We start from the raw sequence: 17,009 nt of genomic DNA, 5'->3' as shown, positions 1-17,009 counted from the left end.
GGAGTCCAATGGCTTCTTCTTGCCACAGATCTGACAGTTCTGTGTGGTTCCAATGTGAAAATTCAAGTTCATTATCAACTCTTTCCCTTATAATTCTATGAGGTGGGAGGACACAGACTGAACTTAAGTTCCTTGAGAGCAGAAACAGTGGCCACCATTTGCATGTCCAGAGCCTTTTTTTTTTTTTCCTTTTGAGACGGAGTCTCACTCTGTCACCCAGGCTGGAGTGCAGTGGTGCCATCTCGGCTCACTGCAAGCTCCACCTCCTGGGTTCACGCCATTCTCCTGCCTCAGCCTCCCCAGTACTTGGGACTACAAATGCTCACCACCGCACCTGGCTAATTTTTTTGTATTTTTAGTAGAGACAGGGTTTCACCATGTTAGCCAGGATGGTCTCAATCTCCTGACCTCATGATCCACCTGCCTTGGCCTCCCAAAGTGCCAGGATTACAGGCATGAGCCACCACACCCATCCCTTTTTTTTCTTTTTTTTTTTTTTGAGATAGAGTGTCATTCTGTCATTCAGGCTGGCATGCATGATCTTGGCTCACTGCAACCGCAACCTTCACCTCCCAGGTTCAAGCGATTCTCCGGCCTCAGCCTCCTTAGGGGATTATGGGCATGCACCACCACACCCAGCTAATTTTTTTGTATTTTTAGGAGACGGGGTTTCACCATGTTGGCCAGGCTGGTCTCACACTCCTGACGTCAAGTGACATGCCCACCTTGGCCTCCCAACATATTGGGATTACAGGTGTGAGCCACTGCGCCCAGCCATATCCATTACTTCTGAATGGATGCTGAGCAACCTGTCCAAAGGCATACAGCTTGAGATCTAGGCCTCAGCCAGAGACTCAGCAAATAGTATCTGGGTCTCTTCATTTTCCAGTACTGTTTCTTTTAGAGTGAACTGGGAATGAGTCTTCTTCCCATCCACAAATATCAAACACAGAAGATACCTGGTTCAGGGTAGTTTGTAGATAGATTTCTCATAGATTTATTTCTGTGTCATGTTATATATAGATATATGCATATATACCTTTTTTTTAATACAATCTATATACCCTTCCCTTCCCCACCAAACTCACAAAAGGAGATTAAACCCTTCCAGGATTGCCATCAAGCTTCCCAAAATGGCCAGGGCCAAGAAAGACCCATCTCTCAACATGTTAAGAAATGGCTGCCATTCTTAGGCTCTGGGGTTGAAGCAGCAGCAATCCCAGGACCCAAGGGCCAGAGAGAGGAAAAGAAACGACTGTAGTGTGACAGGATTCTAGGATGAACATGTCCAGTGACTCCTGGAATGGCAGACTGGCTCCCAGAATTCTCAGGGTGTGAGTAAAGGTGGGGGCCCTACGGCTCTTCAGAGGCTGCTCAATAGGTGGAGGGTAAGGTATAGGAATTGGGGATCAGGCATGCAGGGATGAGGTGGTAGAAAAGACGCCTGTGGGTTATGCTTGAAACACAGCAACCCCTATCAGGGCTACCCACCTACTCAGTGACATTTAATGAACAGGGACAGATGCTGAGCTCTTAAGGAAACAGGGGAGACAGGATGGCAGCGGGGAGTAATGGAACACACGAAGTCACAAAAAACAAAAAGTACCAACAAAAACATAACCTGCATTTGCCTCCTCCCTAGAGAAGGTGTGATCTATGTTTGGGGTTAGGGGAAGTGAAGGGTCATGAACCTAGGATTATCAGCTGGCCAGGGGCACAGGAAGGCTCTCTGAGGACTCCTAAGAGGCAGGCAGGCAGCTGGGACCCCACATCCCCAGGGAGGAAACGACAGTCCTTTCAATTCGACTTGGACCAAATCTTGGCACTCCCTCGGAGCCTGGCAAGGAGAAGAGAGAGAAAGAGAGAGAAAGAGAATGCAGGGAATCCCCTAACCTCTGGAGGTTCCCCCCACTCCCTACTCCCATGCAAGTAACTGAAGGAAATGAGGACAGAGAGGTCCCTGGGGTAAAAGCAGGGCACCCTGGAAGTGAGCAGTTCCTGCTACCCTGGCTCACCCCTTGCCCTTTGAGGCTTTCTTGCTGGGCTGACGCTGGTTGGTGCCAGGAGCTGGTTCCCTCAGCTCAGTCAGGTGTTGCTCAGGGTCCTGAGATGTGGCCGCGGCTGCTGCTGCCGTTGTAACTTTAATGGTTTTTTTAAGGTTGGCAACCTACCAGGATGAAAGGAATGGGGATAGCAAGGAAGGTTCCAGAACCTTCCAGCCCCTGCTCATCTGGTTGTCTGCTACAGCCACTGTCCAAATCCTCTCTGCAAAGGACAAGTGGCCCAGGCTGGGGGAGCTTGGGTCTGCCCGCTCCCCTGACTGCTCACCTCACTCTCAATCTGCTGCTTTAGGCCCAGTTGCTGCTCCTTGTGCTGGTTGGCACGGCTCACCTGCTCCTCAATGCCTGACAGCACAACCTCACAGCCCACACACCTGCGGGAGTCAGGGCAGAGAAGTGTCAGCAGACAAGGACTGCAATCACAGACTCGCAGAAAACGGACTCAAAAAGAACCCTAGAGGCAGGGCGCAGTGGCTCACCGCCATAATCCCAGCATTTTGGGAGGCCAAGATAGGCAGACTGCTTAAGCTCAGGAGTTCAAGACCGGCCTGAGTGATACGGTAAAAACCCGTCTCTACAAAAAATACAAAAATTAGCCGGATGTGGTGGCACGAGCCTGTAGTCCCATGCTACTCGAGGGACTGAAGTGGAGGGTGGCTTGAGCCCTGGAGGTTGGAGGCTGCAGTGAGTCAAGCTGGTGCCACTGCACTCCAACCTGAGCAACAGAGCCAGAACACAGCTTCAGGCATTTTGAGTCTGAGTTGGGAACCCTCACCAGGGCACCTAGAAACTACCTGTGATAACACTCCTAGCAGTGGGATGGACACTCAGTGTGGTCAGAGAGCGATAAGGAAGTGCCTGGAGTAATGTGCAAGATGGGAGTAGGAACTAAAAACAAAATAGGGCAGGAGATGCTAAAGAGCAAAAGAGGTGACTTAATGAATACAGAAACCCTGAAGTTAGATGGGGACACAAAGAAAATAAAAAAGAGGAAAAGGTCCATGGCCTGTGGACAATGGTAGTTATAGACCAATCGACAGAATCCAGCCTAAGATAGGCGACCAACCTTACTGGTTAGGATCCCCTCAGTTGTACCACTCCCTTTCCCTCCCCCAATTGCTGTATCAAAGACGCTGACTTCTGCCGCCTCCCAAGGTCTCCCCACTCCTGCATTCCCCAGAAGCCTTTGGAGGGATAAATTCATTTCCCTTCATCCTCCTGGGTTCCACCTCTACAGACCAGCCCAGCTCTTGCCCTCTCTCACCCTGAAGCGCCTTTCTCCTTCTCAGGGTGACAAGGAAGGGGACAGTGCCAGGATACGGTTCTCACCATTCCTGCAGGGTTCGGGCAATGGCATTGAGGTCCTGGCGCTGGATGTCCCGCCCGATGCTGTAGTCAACCTCGAGCCGCTGGTTGCGCTGGTCCAGGGAGCCACGAAGCACGTCAGCATACACAGCCTCAATCACAAGGTCTTCCAGCTGCCGCACATTACGCAGGGCAAGAGACTCCAGCAACACTGCATATGGGATACACTGGGGCCGCGCAGATCAGGTCAGGATTTGTGAGGTTCCGCACAGAAAAGGGCTTCCAAAAATCTTCCCTCCTTTTCCCCCTGCCCCAGCACACCTGCCCTCCACTCCCATTCCTAAATCACTTCCTCTAAGAGGCTGGTTCTAAAGCAAAATAAACAAAAGTATTCCCACTTCAAAAACAGCATCATTAGAAGCACAATCTTAAATAAAATACAAAATGCTCCCCTAACACCCTCACCCCTGCCACACCACAGAGGGAGAAAATGACATCTGCCTGGGTGTCACTCCTTTGGCCACAGTTCAGGGTATCACCCGGTCCTCAGTCAAGATCAGCTTGACATAGGGGAGAAAGCGGAAGTGGGAGAGGTCTGGAGTTACTGTTTATCATTTATACTCTGCCTGCTTGCAACAGGCATTCCTTTGGAGGTGTCTCTCAATAGAGAGCCTGGTTTAAATTAAATCCCGAGGACAACTGAGAGTCAAGTAACTATTGCGAGCTGCAGATTGGGCAGGCTGGGGAGGTGGATGGTGATATTAGACAAAAAACAGCCATTAATAATGGGAATATACAGATACTTCTGGGATATATATTTCTCATCCTAACAAAGAGAAGCCTAGCACTTCATCAAGAGAGAGTCTGGTTTCCTGCAGTAGGGAAGAAGGTATTGTTGAACAACACCTGAACAACATCCTAGTTGCTATTTTGACCAAATACACAAAAGATGTTTATTTAGAACTTAGGTTGATTAAAAAATAAAAACAACACAGAAAACTAAGAATACTATCAGCCTAAACGGTTGCTAATGGAGTTTATATACAGACCTTGGACAAGGGGAGGGCAGGAAGCAGCCATGGTCCAGACAAAGGCTGTCCTAGTGTGGACTCCCAGGGACATACAAAAGGATGCTCAAGACCGTAGGACTGGGGGACTGCCACTCACCTTTACTTTAGCAGCCAGGGTGACAACTGAGAGGTGTCGAAGCTTATTCTTCTGAGCCTCTGTTAGTGGAGGAAGATTCCGGGCTTCAGCTAGGGAAAAATGACAAAGTGTAAGGAATCCTGATATCAGTTTTCTGGGAAGCCCTAGCCTCCTTCCCTCCCCTCCCATGTTCAATGCCAATTCAGGTCTTGACACTGACCCTACGTGCCCAGGGGATCTAAGTGGGATATCCTGGGAATTTCTTCTGAGTCCCTCCAGAAATTGCCCTTCTCCCATCTCCATTACTCCAGAGCACCACACCCTCTGGTTACCTAAGTAGTCAGCGTATGTCCCATAAGCAAACACTGTGAGCAGCCGGAAGGTGGAGGCAAAGTCACTCTCAGCCAGCTGCAAGAATGAAGACAAAGGAGGTGACCCAAGTCTTCCTCTCCACCCTCCCAGCCTTACCCTGTGTGGAACTCCACTTTTTGTTCCATCTTTCCCAGCCAATGTTAACTCTCCTGGCTCATCAAAAGCAGTTCTCTGCCTCTCTGATCACGCTTCCCACAGGAAGGGCGCATTTCCACCTTCAGGCCTTTGCTTACACTATTCTCCCAATCCACAATGCCCTCTTGCTCCATACGCCATCCAATTCCTACCCTAAATTCAGAGTTGAAGACATTCAGTTTTCAGAGTCGAACAGACACACGCACCAGACACCGCAAATTGTGTTGTCTGGCCCTCAGAGTGTTTGATATTTCTAAATTGGAATATGTCTGGGCAGTGTGCAGTACTCCGCAATTCAACAGATTCCTGCCTCGGCCTCACTCATCTCTGACAGCTGCACAGCCTAGAAAGACATCTAAATTTGTGGTCTCTGCTTCAGACCCACCTGACCAGGACACTGTCTTGCATCGCCCAGTCCAGTCCACCCAGATTTCCTCTCCTATCATGGATCACTCATTCTGGCATTTTTTTTTTTTCGCGACGGAGTCTCCCTCCGTCACCCAGTTTGGAATGCAGTGGTGTGATCTTGGTTCACTGAAACCTCCGCCTCCTGAGTTCAAGTGATTCTCCTGCCTCACCCTCCCAAGCAGGTGGGATTACAGGCATGCACCATCACACTGGGCTAATATATGTATTTTTAGTAGACACAGGGTTTCGCCATGTTGGCCAGGCTGGTCTCGAACTCCTGACCTCAAGTGATCCACCACCTGCCTCAGCCTCCCAAAGTGCTGGGGTTACAGGCATGAGCCACTGTGCTCAGCTTCATTCTGGCACTTAATCAATCCTTGCAGAAGGTTGCTACCTAAGAATATCTTTCAACAAGATTATAGACCCAGTCTCTGGTATCCCACAGAGCTATGCAGTAATTGCCTCAGAAGAAATACTCGCTAAATAAATAAATAATTTAGATTTATATCCATTCATCTTATCTCTTCTGATATTTTTCTTGTATTCCCAGACCATAAAAAGGGCAGTAAACAGCCACTCAATAAGTGCTTCTTTTTCTTTTTCTGAGTCGGTGTCTCGCACTGTCACCCAGGCTGGAGTGCAGTGGTGCGATCTCGGCTCACTGCAACCTCTGCCACCCTTTTTTTTTTTAAATTATACTTTAACTTCTGGGATACATGAGCTTTTTTTTTTTTGTTTGTTTGTTTTTTTTGAGACAGAGTCTCACTCTGTCGCCCAGGCTGGAGTGCAGTGGCGCAATCTCGGCTCACTGCAACCTCTGCCTCCCGGGTTCAAGTGATTCTCCTGCCTCGGCCTCCCAAGTAGCTGGGATTACAGGCGCCTGCCACCACGCCCAGCTAATTTTTGTATTTTTAGTAGAGACAGGGTTTCACTACCTTGGCCAGACTGGTCTTGAACTCCTGACCTCATGATCCACCCACCTCAGCCTCCCAAAGTGCTGGGAACAGGCATGAGCCACCAAGCCCGGCCCTGTTTTTTGTGGGTTTTTTTTTTGGGACAGAGTCTTGCTCTGGAGTGCAGTGGCGCCATCTCAACTCACTGCAACCTCCGCCTCCCGGGTTCATGCCATCCTCCTGCCTTAGCCTCCCGAGTAGCTACAACTACAGGCGCCCGCCACCATGCTCAGCTAATTTTTTTTTTTTTTTTTTTTTGAGACGTAGTCTAGCTCTGTGGCCCAGGCTGGAGTGCAGTGCCCGGATCTCAGCTCACTGCAAGCTCCGCCTCCCGGGTTTTTTTACGCCATTCTCCTGCCTCAGCCTCCCGAGTAGCTGGGACTACAGGCGCCCGCCACCTCGCCCGGCTAGTTTTTTGTATTTTTAGTAGAGACGGGGTGTCACCGTGTTAGCTAGGATGGTCTCGATCTCCTGAACTCGTGATCCGCCCGTCTTGGCCTCCCAAAGTGCTGGGATTACAGGTTTGAGCCACCGCGCCCGGCCTTTTTTTTTTTTTTTTTTGAGACGGAGTCTCGCTCTGTCGCCCAGGCTGGAGTGCAGTGGCCGGATCTCAGCTCACTGCAAGCTCCGCCTCCCGGGTTTACGCCATTCTCCTGCCTCAGCCTCCCGAGTAGCTGGGACTACAGGCGCCGGCCACCTCGCCCGGCTAGTTTTTTGTATTTTTTAGTAGAGACGGGGTTTCACCGTGTTAGCCAGGATGGTCTCGATCTCCTGACCTCGTGACCCGCCCCTCTCGGCCTCCCAAAGTGCTGGGATTACAGGCTTGAGCCACTGCGCCCGGCCTCAGCTAATTTTTTGTATTTTTAGTAGAGATGGGGTTTCACCGTGTTAGACCGTCAGGATGGTCTCGATCTCCTGACCTTGTGATCCGCCTGCCTCAGCCTCCCAAAGTGCTGGGATTACAGGCGTGAGCCACTGCGCCCAGCCCTGTTTGTATTTTTAATAGAGACAGGGTTCTGCCATATTGGTTTCACCTCCTGACCTCAGGTGATCCACCTGCCTTGGCCTTCCAAAGTGCTGGGATTACAGGCGTGAGCCACTGCACCAGGCCAAGTGCTTCTTTTTCATCACCTTGATGGATACTCTTTAGTTCCACTGCAGATGAAAGCAGGGAAAAGTCAGCCAGTTTTCACCATATCACAGAGTGATCCAAAAGGTTAAACCACAGGCCCCACATAACTTAGCTCAGTTTACCCACATATCACTGTCAGCATGTCAGGACTCAGGCTGCCTCCTCTGTAAATTAACTCTGCCACTTTTGTGTGAATGGTTCTCTCTGCTGTGTTCCTAGTGTTTGCCATGTGTCTTTGGGAAAAAGACACATTCTCCCTTAGCTACCTTGAACAGATTAGCATATGCTGCACATAGGGAAGAATAGGGCATGCTAATTTAACATGTTCACTACCCACTTGTACCAGACTTTACACTTTCCCATAATCTCACTTTATTCCCACAACAGAGGGGGCAGTATTGTCTCCATTTTTAAAAAAGAGAGCTCAGGCCCTAAAACAAAAGTGACCTGATCAAGGTGACATGAGAATTAACAGCTATTACGCTGGTGGAGACGGGCTGGAAATCAGATTTCCTATTCTGAATAACATGCTCTTTTGCTTAAAATGAAAAACAGTGGACTTTACAGATCCTTTATCTCCAAAGGAAAGCTGGTTTGCTTGTTTACTGGTTACTTTTGCAAGTTGGCATTTAATCATCACTGTTTTCTTGTTCAACTGAATGGTATGGGATCACAAATTGAGCCCTGCCCACCCATTCTCAAATTCAAACCTTTGCCCATGCTTCTCTGTGGACTATTCAAGCCAGCAACCCACCTCTCTAACATTGGGCATGTCCAGCAGTTCTCCAAACACGTAGACACCAGGGGCCTCCAGCACCTGATGGATGAGTGTGGCCAGCGCTGCCCCCTTGGCCGACTTGGCTAGGAGCAGAAATTGCTCCTGGTTCTGCCCTGTCACCTTCACTTCCGCACTCATGACTGCACTGAGCTGGGGGCACCTGGGCTCAGGATGTCCAGAGCTGCAAGGAAAGAGAATGTGAAGCTAGAGATCCCCGATGGCTGGTAGGATGGGAAGCACAAGGCTGAAGGACTGGATTGTTATAGGTACTAAGTCGGTTCTGCGGTGAGGAATCACACATGGAGCGGTCTAGAATTCTGATCTACAAATCCTAAAGTCAGCCACTTCACAAGGCTGCCACACCCACCCCCTCCCCCGAGCCTAACCCCAAGCCCCATCATGTGCACCGCCACTGAACCCCAAGACAGGATGCAACGGAGAAAGGGGTGTCGCATGGTATCCACACTAACGACGACGCTCCCTCAGTTCTCCACTCCTGCCCCGCACGCGCCCACAACCACGTGACCTCACCCCAATGAAGCTTACACGTGGCTCCGCCCCCTCCCTTAAAGACACCGCCCAGCGACCGTGGGCTCCCGCCGACTGCTTCGTCGTACCCTGGGTCAGGCTCTGCGGGCCGCTACCTGGAAGCTTCGCCCTCCAGCGCACCGGGCGGGGCCGCCGCTCCGTCACCTCCGGCAGCTGTTCCAAGCCTTTCCTGCCACCTCCCTGAAGAGTCGCTCTGGCCACTAAACTCTATGGCGGGCTTCCGGCCGTACTTCCGCTCTAAGGACGCAAATTTCGGCAGGACATGCCCCGCCCCCGCGTTCCAACCGCTGAAGCTCCAGTGAGGGACGCAAGCATTCTACTCTCCGATTGGTCGCCGGGGGAAGAATGACGGGCGCCTTTTTAAATACTGTATTTCAATAAAACTTTATTAGTGGAAGATCGCTAGCCACTAAACACAGACGTCTTTGGCGGGTCCCCTGGTCTCGGCCGACTCTGTGTTTGTTCTAAGCCGCTGGAGAGCTGGAGATCAGGACTGCCCTGGGTGCCTGAGGCAAGAGAAAAGCTGTAATGGAATGAGTGAAGAAGCGGGAAAAAAACGGGATGGGGGAGTAAGGGGCAGAGAGGAAGTAAACAATAATCAATAATAGAAGTTTAGCAGCAGAGATCACCTAGGTCGTTCAACCACTCACTTTTTTGAAGAGCAGGAGAAAAGAAGTGAGAAGAGTAAAAGATAATAATTGCTAACATGTATTGAGTGCTTACTATTGGTCAGACATCTTTTAAAATTTTATTCCGTTGAATCCTCACAAATATTCCCAGTGTGACTTCAGGACACCCTCTACCATGATTACTATATATGTATTAATACTTGTAGAATGATGCTTTCAGTACATGGACTCTTAGTTTCTTGGGGCGGAAAAACCCCTATGTTACTCATTTTACAGAAAAGGAAATTGAGACTCATAAAAATCCAAGGATTTATCTGGAGCTTTTCAAACTCAAAACCATCTTTCTACTTCAACATACTTTAATAAAAACAAAAACAACTAACATTTATATAGTGTTTTATATTTCACAGCAGGCTTGCAGAAGGTCAAGTGAGGGTAAAGTTAATGACATCTTGGCCTTTGTGTTAAGCTACGAGCATTACTTAATTCATCTGATACAACAATCTAGTAATTGTTATCTCCACTTTCCAGATGGAAAAACTGAGACTCAGGAAAATTAAGAAACTTATAAGTAATGGAAAGACAAGAAAGTGAAAAAGAGAAAGATAAAGAGAAATAGAACTCGTAGTCTGTTAGGGCTAAAGGAACTGCAGATGCAGTTTATGGTCCACATATTTTGGTTTGTAATAGAAAATAAGCAGAAACACAGAAAGGAAAGGGAAAGGAGGAAGAGGAGAAGAAGAAATGAATGGAAAAGGTGAAACAAAAGTGAGAAGGAATCAAAGGCATAATAAAATATTAAAACTTTGAAGGAACCAAGGAATTAATGAGTCCAAACTTATTTTTTTTTTTGCATCCACCCCTCCCCGCCCAAGCTTATCTTTTCTTTTTTATTTTTTTTTTGAGCCAGGATTTCGCTCTTGCCACCCAGGCTGGAGTACAATGGCACAGTCTTGGCCCACTGAACCTCTGCCTCTTGGGCTCAAATGATTCTCCTGCTTTGGCCTCCCGAGTAGCTGGAATTATAGGCGTGCGCCACCATCTCCGGTTAATTTTTGTATTTTTAGTAGAGATGGGGTCCAAGCTTATTTTTAAAGAGAGAAGGGAAAAACATGTAAGATGAAAGAATGAGAAAACAACCCATATTTGTTCTATTTTGCACCAAGTGCTTTATTTGTTCATTTTTTACTTTTTTTTTTTTTTAGAGGCATGGTTTCACTCTGTTGCCCAGGGTGGCATGCAGTGATGTGATCACAGCTCACTGCAGCCTCGATTGTTCAAATTTTTTATTTATTTATTTATTTATTTATTTATTTATTTATTTAGACAGAGTCTCGCTCAATCGCCCAGGCTGGAGTGCAGTGGTGCGATCTCGACTCACTGCAAGCTCCACCTCTCGGGTTCAAGCGATTCTCCTGCCTCAGCCTCCCGAGTAGCTGGGATTACAGGGACGTGCCACCATGCCCAGCTAATTTTTGTATTTTTAGTAGAGATGTGGTTTCACCATATTAGCCGGGATGGTCCTGATCTCCTGATTTCATGATCCACCTGCCTCCGTCTCCCAAAGTGCTGGGATTGCAGGCGCGAGCCACCGCACCTGGCCGATGGTTCAAATTTTTATTCGATTTTTGCAACCCTATGAGGTGCATATTAGTGTGTCTCAATTCACCTGTGAGGAACACAGAGTTAGGAACTTCTTAGGAACACAGAAGTTAAATAGTTTGTTGAAGGTTACCGGTCTGTGATGGAACTGAGATTTAATTCAAGTTTGTCTGATTCTAACACTGTATTGAGAAAGAGAAGAGAGCCAGGTGTGGTGGCTCAGGACTGTAATCCCAGCATTTTGGGAGGCCAAGATGGGCGGATCACTTGAGGCCAGGAGTTCGAGACCAGACTGGCCAACATGGTGAAACCCCATCTCTACTAAAAATACAAAAATTAGCCGGGTGTGGTGGCACATGCCTGTAGTCCCAGCTACTCGGAAGGCTGAAACAGGAGTATCTCTTGAATCCAGGAGGCAGAGGTTTCAGTGAGCCAAGATTGTGCTATTGCACTCCAGCCTGGGCGACAGAGCAAGACTGTCTCAAAAATAAATAAATAAAATTTTAAAAAAGAAAGAGAAGCGGGAAAAAAGCAGAAAGGAAAGAGCGAGAGAGAAGAGAGGACAAAGAGAGATAACCTGAGATTTAGTCCTGATTTGGCCTTAAACTAGCTGTGACCTTAAAGCAAATCATGCCGTTTTGTGGTATCTCCTCTTCCATAGCAGCCAAGAGAGATTAGATATAAGGCCAATTTGGGTTCTGATGTCTTTGGTTCTATAGGAGAAAGAGGAATGAGAGGAGGACATGAGAGAACTGAGTAAGGAGATAAAAGAGAGTTTAGAGAAAGACAGGAGAGGAAATGGACTAAAGAAGTAGGATTAGAGAGAGAAAAGGAGGAGCAGGAGGAAATGTGAGAAAGATAAGAAAAAGGAGCAGAAATGGGAAAAGAAGAGGGGAAAGTGGGAAGAAAAATAAAGGTGTCCCAAGAAGATGATGGAAACTAAATATAAGCAGAGTTCTAGAGATAACATTAGTTCATTCGTTACTAAGTGGCAGTTATATACAAGGGTGTGTGCCAGCTGCTGTTTTTCATGCTAATTATAGAAAAGATGCACTGAAATAAAGCTGGAAAAGCTGACTGACATCCAAGGAGTCAGACATGTAACAACATATTTATCATTGAGTCAAAAGGTATCTATTATTGCTCTAGCTCCTGGAGAGGTAGACAAAATCCCTGCCCTCTTGCTACTTGTATTCTTGTGGTAGAACTCGGGTCTTAAATAGTTACAAGGTGATAAATATGAAGAAAAACAAAAACAAGGTAAGGGGGATGGGGAATGCAGGAGACATTTGTTATTTAAGGTCCTTAGGAGGGCCTCCCTGATAAGATGATAAGGAGCCAGTTGGATGGATTTGTATGAGAATTTCACAAGCAGAGCAAACTAGCAGTGCAAAGGCCACGTGATGGAGACATACTGGATGTGTTTGAGGAGCACCAAGGGGGCCTGTGTGGCTGGACCTGATTGAGAAAGGGGTGAGGAGGCAAGGTAGAGAGAGAGCAGGGCGTCCAGATCATCTCTTGTGGGCAACTGTAGGGACTTTGGCTCTTGCTTAAAGTGAGATGGGCACCAGTGGAGGATTTGAGCAGAGGAGTGACACCATCTGACCCACATGTTTAGCATATTAAAATGGCTGCATGGGCAGAACCAATTAGACCAATTAGAAGCCCACAGCAGTGATGCAGGCAAGAGACGGTGATAACTTAGACCGTGATATTAGTAGTGGATGCAAAGAGAAGTAGCTGGATTCTGTATGTATGTATATTTATTATATTTATTTACTTTTGAGATGGAGTCTCATTCTGTCTCCCAAGCTGGAGTGCAGTGGTGCCATCTCAGCTCACTGCAACCTCTGCTTCCCGGATTCAAGTGATTCTCCTGCCTCAGCCTCCCAAGTAGCTGAGACTACAGGTGTGCGCCACCATATCCGGCGAATTTTTGTATTTTCAGTAGAGACAGGGTTTTACCATGTTGCCCAGGCTGGTCTCAAACACTTGACTTCAGGTGACCCACCCGCCTCAGCCTCCCAAAGTGTTGGATTACAGGCATGAGCCACCGTATCTGGCCTGGTTTCTGTATTTAACTTAAAGGTAAAGTGAACAGAATTTGCAAATTGATTAGATGTGAGGTATGAGAAGAAAAGAAAGTCAAGAATGACATCATAAGTCAGGCACAGTGGCTAACGCATGTAACCCCAGCACTTTGGGAGGCTGAGGTGGGTGGCTCTTTTGAACTCAGGAGTTGAAGACCAGCATGGGCAACATAGCAAGATCCTGTCTCTATTTTAAAATAGGGGGAAATTTTTTGTTTTGTGCTTTTTGTTATTTTTTGAGACAGAGTCTTGCTCTGTCACCCAGGCTGGGGTGCAGTGGTCTGATCTCAGCTCACTGCAACCTCCACCTCCCAGGTTCCAGCGATTCTGCTGCCTCAGCCTCCCGAGTAGCTGGGACTACAGGCGCCCACCACCTTGCCCGGCTCACTTTTTGTATTTTTAGTAGAGATGGGGTTTTGGCCAGGCTGGTCTCGAACTCCTGACCCTGTGATCCACCTGCCTCGGCCTCCCAAAGTGCTGGGATTACAGGCGTGAGCCACCAAGCCCAGCTGGAAATTGTTTGTCTTTCTTCTTTTTTTTTTTCTTGGAAATTTCTTCTTCTTCTTTTTTTTTTTTTTCTTGGAAAATTGTTTGTCTTTCTTTTTTTTTTTTTTTTTTTTTCTTGGTTGCTCTGTTGCCCGGGCTGGAGTGCAGTAGTATGATCTCGGCTCACTGCAACCTCCACCTCCCAGGTTCAAGTGATTCTCCTGCCTCAGCCCCTAAGTAGCTGGGATTACAGGTACCCACCACCCTGCCCGGCTAATTTTTGTATTTTTAGTAGAGATGGGGTTTCGCTATGTTGGTCAGGCTGGTCTTGAACGCCTGACCTCAGGTGATCCACCCACCTTGGCCTCCCAAAGTGCTGGGATTATAGGTGTGAACCACCATGCCTGGCCAGAATTTTTTTTTTTTTTTCTTTTGAGATGGAGTTTCACTCTTGTTGGCCAGGCTGGAGTAAAATGGCACTATCTTGGCTCACTGCAACCTCTGCCTCCCAAGTTCAAGCGAGTCTCCTGCCTCGGCCTCCCTAGCTGGGATTACAGGCATGCACCACCACACCTGGCTAATTTTGTATTTTTAGTAGAGACAGGGTTTCAATATGTTGGTCAGGCCGGTCTCAAACTCCTGACAGACGACCCACCTGCTTCTGCCTTCCGAGTGCTGGGATTAGAGGCATGAGTCACTAAGGCCCGCCGAAACATTTTTTATTTAAAAAAAAATGACATAATCAAGGCAAATAGCACCAAACTTTCAAAGTGCAGATCATATTAATTTTATACAAACTATTCCAGAAAATAGGAAGGGAGCACACTCCTCAACTTATTCTATGGGGTCAGAATTACTTTGATAACAAGATCAGAAAAGGGCAGTAATAGAAAGGGAAATTTTAGTCCCATCTAATCAGGAGCTAAGGTGGGAGGATCACTCAAGTCTAGCAATTCAAGTTCAGCCTGGGCAATACGGCAAGACCCTGTCTCAAAAAAAAAAAAAAAAAAAAAAAAAAAAGAGAGAGAGAAAAAAAAAAAGAAAAGAAAAAGAAAGTATGAAAGGAAAATTGCTAGGCACAGTGGCTCACGCTTGTAATCCCAGCACTCTAGGAGGCCGAGGCAGGTGGATCACCTATCAGGATTTGAGACCAGCCTGACCAGCATGTTGAAACTCCATCTCTACTAAAAAGTAAAATTACCCAGGCATGGTGGTGCATGATCACTCCTGATCACGACGTCAGGAGTTGGAGACCAGCCTAGCCAATATGGTGAAACCCCCCATCTCTACTAAAAATGAAAAATGGTTGGGCGCAGTGGCTCACGCATGTAATCCCAGCACTTTGGGAGGCCGAGGCGGGCAGATCACCTGAGGTCAGGAGTTCAAGACCAGCCTGGCCAACATGGCGAAACCCTGTCTCTACTAAAAATACAAAAACTTAGCCTGGCATGGTGGTACGCACCTGTAATCCAGCTACTTGGGAGGCTAAGGAAGGAGAATCCCTTGAACCCAGGAGGAGGAGGCTGCAGTGAGCTGAGATCATGCCATTGCACTTCAGCCTAGGCAACAAGAGCAAAACTCCGTCTCAAAAAAAAAAAAAAAAAAAAAAAAATTAGCTGGGTGTGGTGGCAGGTGTCTGTAATGCCAGCTACTCGAGAGGCTGCGGCAGGAGAATCACTTGAACCTGGAAGGCGGAGCTTACAGTGAGCCGAGATCATACCACTGCACTCCAGCCTGCGCGACAGAGCGAGATTCCGTCTCAACAAAACAAAACAAAACAAAACAAAAAACAAAACCAGGAACAGGCGGGGCGCTGTGGCTCCTGCCTGTAATCCCAGCACTGGGCGGACGAGGTGGGCAGATCACTTGAGGTCAGGAGTTCAAGACCAGCCTGGCCAACAGTGAAACCCTGTCTCTACTGAAAATACAAAAAAATTAGCTTGAACCTGGGAGGCAGAGATTGCAGTGCGCCAAGATGGCCCCACTGCACTCCAGCCTGGGCAACAGAGACCCTGTTTCAAACATAAACAAAAAAACAAACACAAAAATGTTCTGACTAGGAGGAGGATAGAGAGTGTTGTGGGTAATTTTGGTGGTGGTGTTTGTTTTTGTTTTTTGAGACAGGGTCTCACTCTGTCGTCCAGGCTGAAGTGTGGAGGCACGATCTCGGCTCACTGCAGCCTCAACCTGCCAGGCTCAGGTGATTCTCTCACCTCAGCCTCCTGAGTAGCTGGGACTATCGGTGTGTGCCACCATACACCGGCTCACTGCAACCTCCGCCTCCTGGGTTCAGATGATTCTCCTACAAAAAACACTTCCAGCTGTTTTTTGTATTTTTTGTAGAGTTGAAGTCTCCCAATTTTGCTTAGGCTGGTCTCAAATTCCTGAGCTCACGCAATCCTCCTGCCTTTGTGGCTGACTGCCATAAATACTACTTGAGACCGTCATTACAACAGTTACTACTGTTACTACTTGAGACCAACATTACAAGACTAAAGGAAGGGACGAACATAGAAATGAAAACTTAAGACAAAAGAAACTTTTAAAAGAAGGGTCCAGGGGAAGGAAAAGAGAGCGCCCTGCTTCTGTGGGCAAAGGCAGCCCCTCATTCTTTCGGCCTGTAACATGCCTTGGCCTCCCAAAGTGCTGGGATTACAGGCATGAGCCACTGCAGCCAACCTGAGAATGATTTTTATTCTTTATTTTTATTTTTTTGAGACAGAGTCGCACTCAGTAGCCCAGGCTGGAGTACAGTGGCACAATCTCAGCTCACTGCAAGCTCCACCTCCCGGGTTCATGCCATTCTCCTGTTTCAGCCTCCCAAGTAGCTGGGTCTATAGGCTCCTGCCACCACACCTGGCTAATTTTTTGTATGTTTAGTGGAGACAGGGTTTCACCGTGTTAGCCAGGATGGTCTCGATCTCCTGACCTCGTGATCCGCCCACCTCTGCCTCCCAAAGTGCTGGGATTACAGGCGTGAGCCACCATGCTCGGCCGAGAATGATTTTTAAGTTCAAGATACAGGTCGGGTGCAGTGGCTCACGTCTGTATTCCTAGCACTTTGGGAGCCCAAGGCAGGTGGATCACTTGAGGTTCAGGAGTTCCAGACCAGCCTGGCCAACATGGCAAAACTCTGTCTCTACTAAAAATGCAAAAAAGTTAGCCAGGCGTGGTGGCCTGCGACTGTAATCCCAGCTACTCGGGAGGCTGACACAGGAGAATCGCTTGAACCCGGCAGATGGAGGTTGCAGTGAGCTGAGATTGCACCATTGTACTCCAGCCTGAGCAACAGAGATTTCTTCTCAACAACAACAACAACAACAAAAATATATATATATATGTATAATAAAATAAAATAAATTCA

General features: G+C 47.8%; 1 protein-coding gene and 1 long non-coding RNA gene across 4 annotated transcripts; both read right to left on the bottom strand.

Moving 5' to 3' along the window:
- Positions 1-973: 973 nt before the first annotated feature.
- On the bottom strand, positions 974-9,040 carry COPS7A (COP9 signalosome subunit 7A). 3 transcript variants are annotated; one of them, XM_005569949.5, is made up of 8 exons: positions 8,836-9,040; positions 8,266-8,470; positions 4,844-4,919; positions 4,533-4,621; positions 3,390-3,592; positions 2,329-2,434; positions 2,016-2,167; positions 974-1,837 (listed from the first exon to the last, which is right to left on the bottom strand). In XM_005569949.5, the coding sequence occupies exons 2-8, from the start codon at positions 8,425-8,427 to the stop codon at positions 1,798-1,800; spliced, it is 828 nt and encodes a 275-aa protein (XP_005570006.1). In that variant the 5' UTR covers positions 8,428-8,470; positions 8,836-9,040; the 3' UTR covers positions 974-1,797. The 3 variants fall into 3 exon arrangements, with proteins under 3 accessions (XP_005570006.1, XP_005570005.1, XP_005570007.1); XM_005569948.5 differs by having other exon boundaries at positions 8,907-9,040; XM_005569950.5 differs by having other exon boundaries at positions 8,934-9,040.
- Positions 9,041-9,195: 155 nt separating this feature from the next.
- LOC141408013 (uncharacterized) lies at positions 9,196-9,547 on the bottom strand. The gene is made up of 2 exons (XR_012419928.1): positions 9,489-9,547; positions 9,196-9,344 (listed from the first exon to the last, which is right to left on the bottom strand). It is a non-coding gene; the product is annotated as an uncharacterized lncRNA (long non-coding RNA).
- Between the last annotated feature and the right edge of the window lie 7,462 nt (positions 9,548-17,009).

This window comes from Macaca fascicularis, chromosome 11 (genome assembly GCF_037993035.2).
Source record: "Macaca fascicularis isolate 582-1 chromosome 11, T2T-MFA8v1.1".
NCBI lineage: Eukaryota > Metazoa > Chordata > Mammalia > Primates > Cercopithecidae > Macaca > Macaca fascicularis.
The sequence above is the reverse complement of the archived record's forward strand: the minus strand, read 5'-3'. Positions and strand labels throughout refer to the sequence as shown.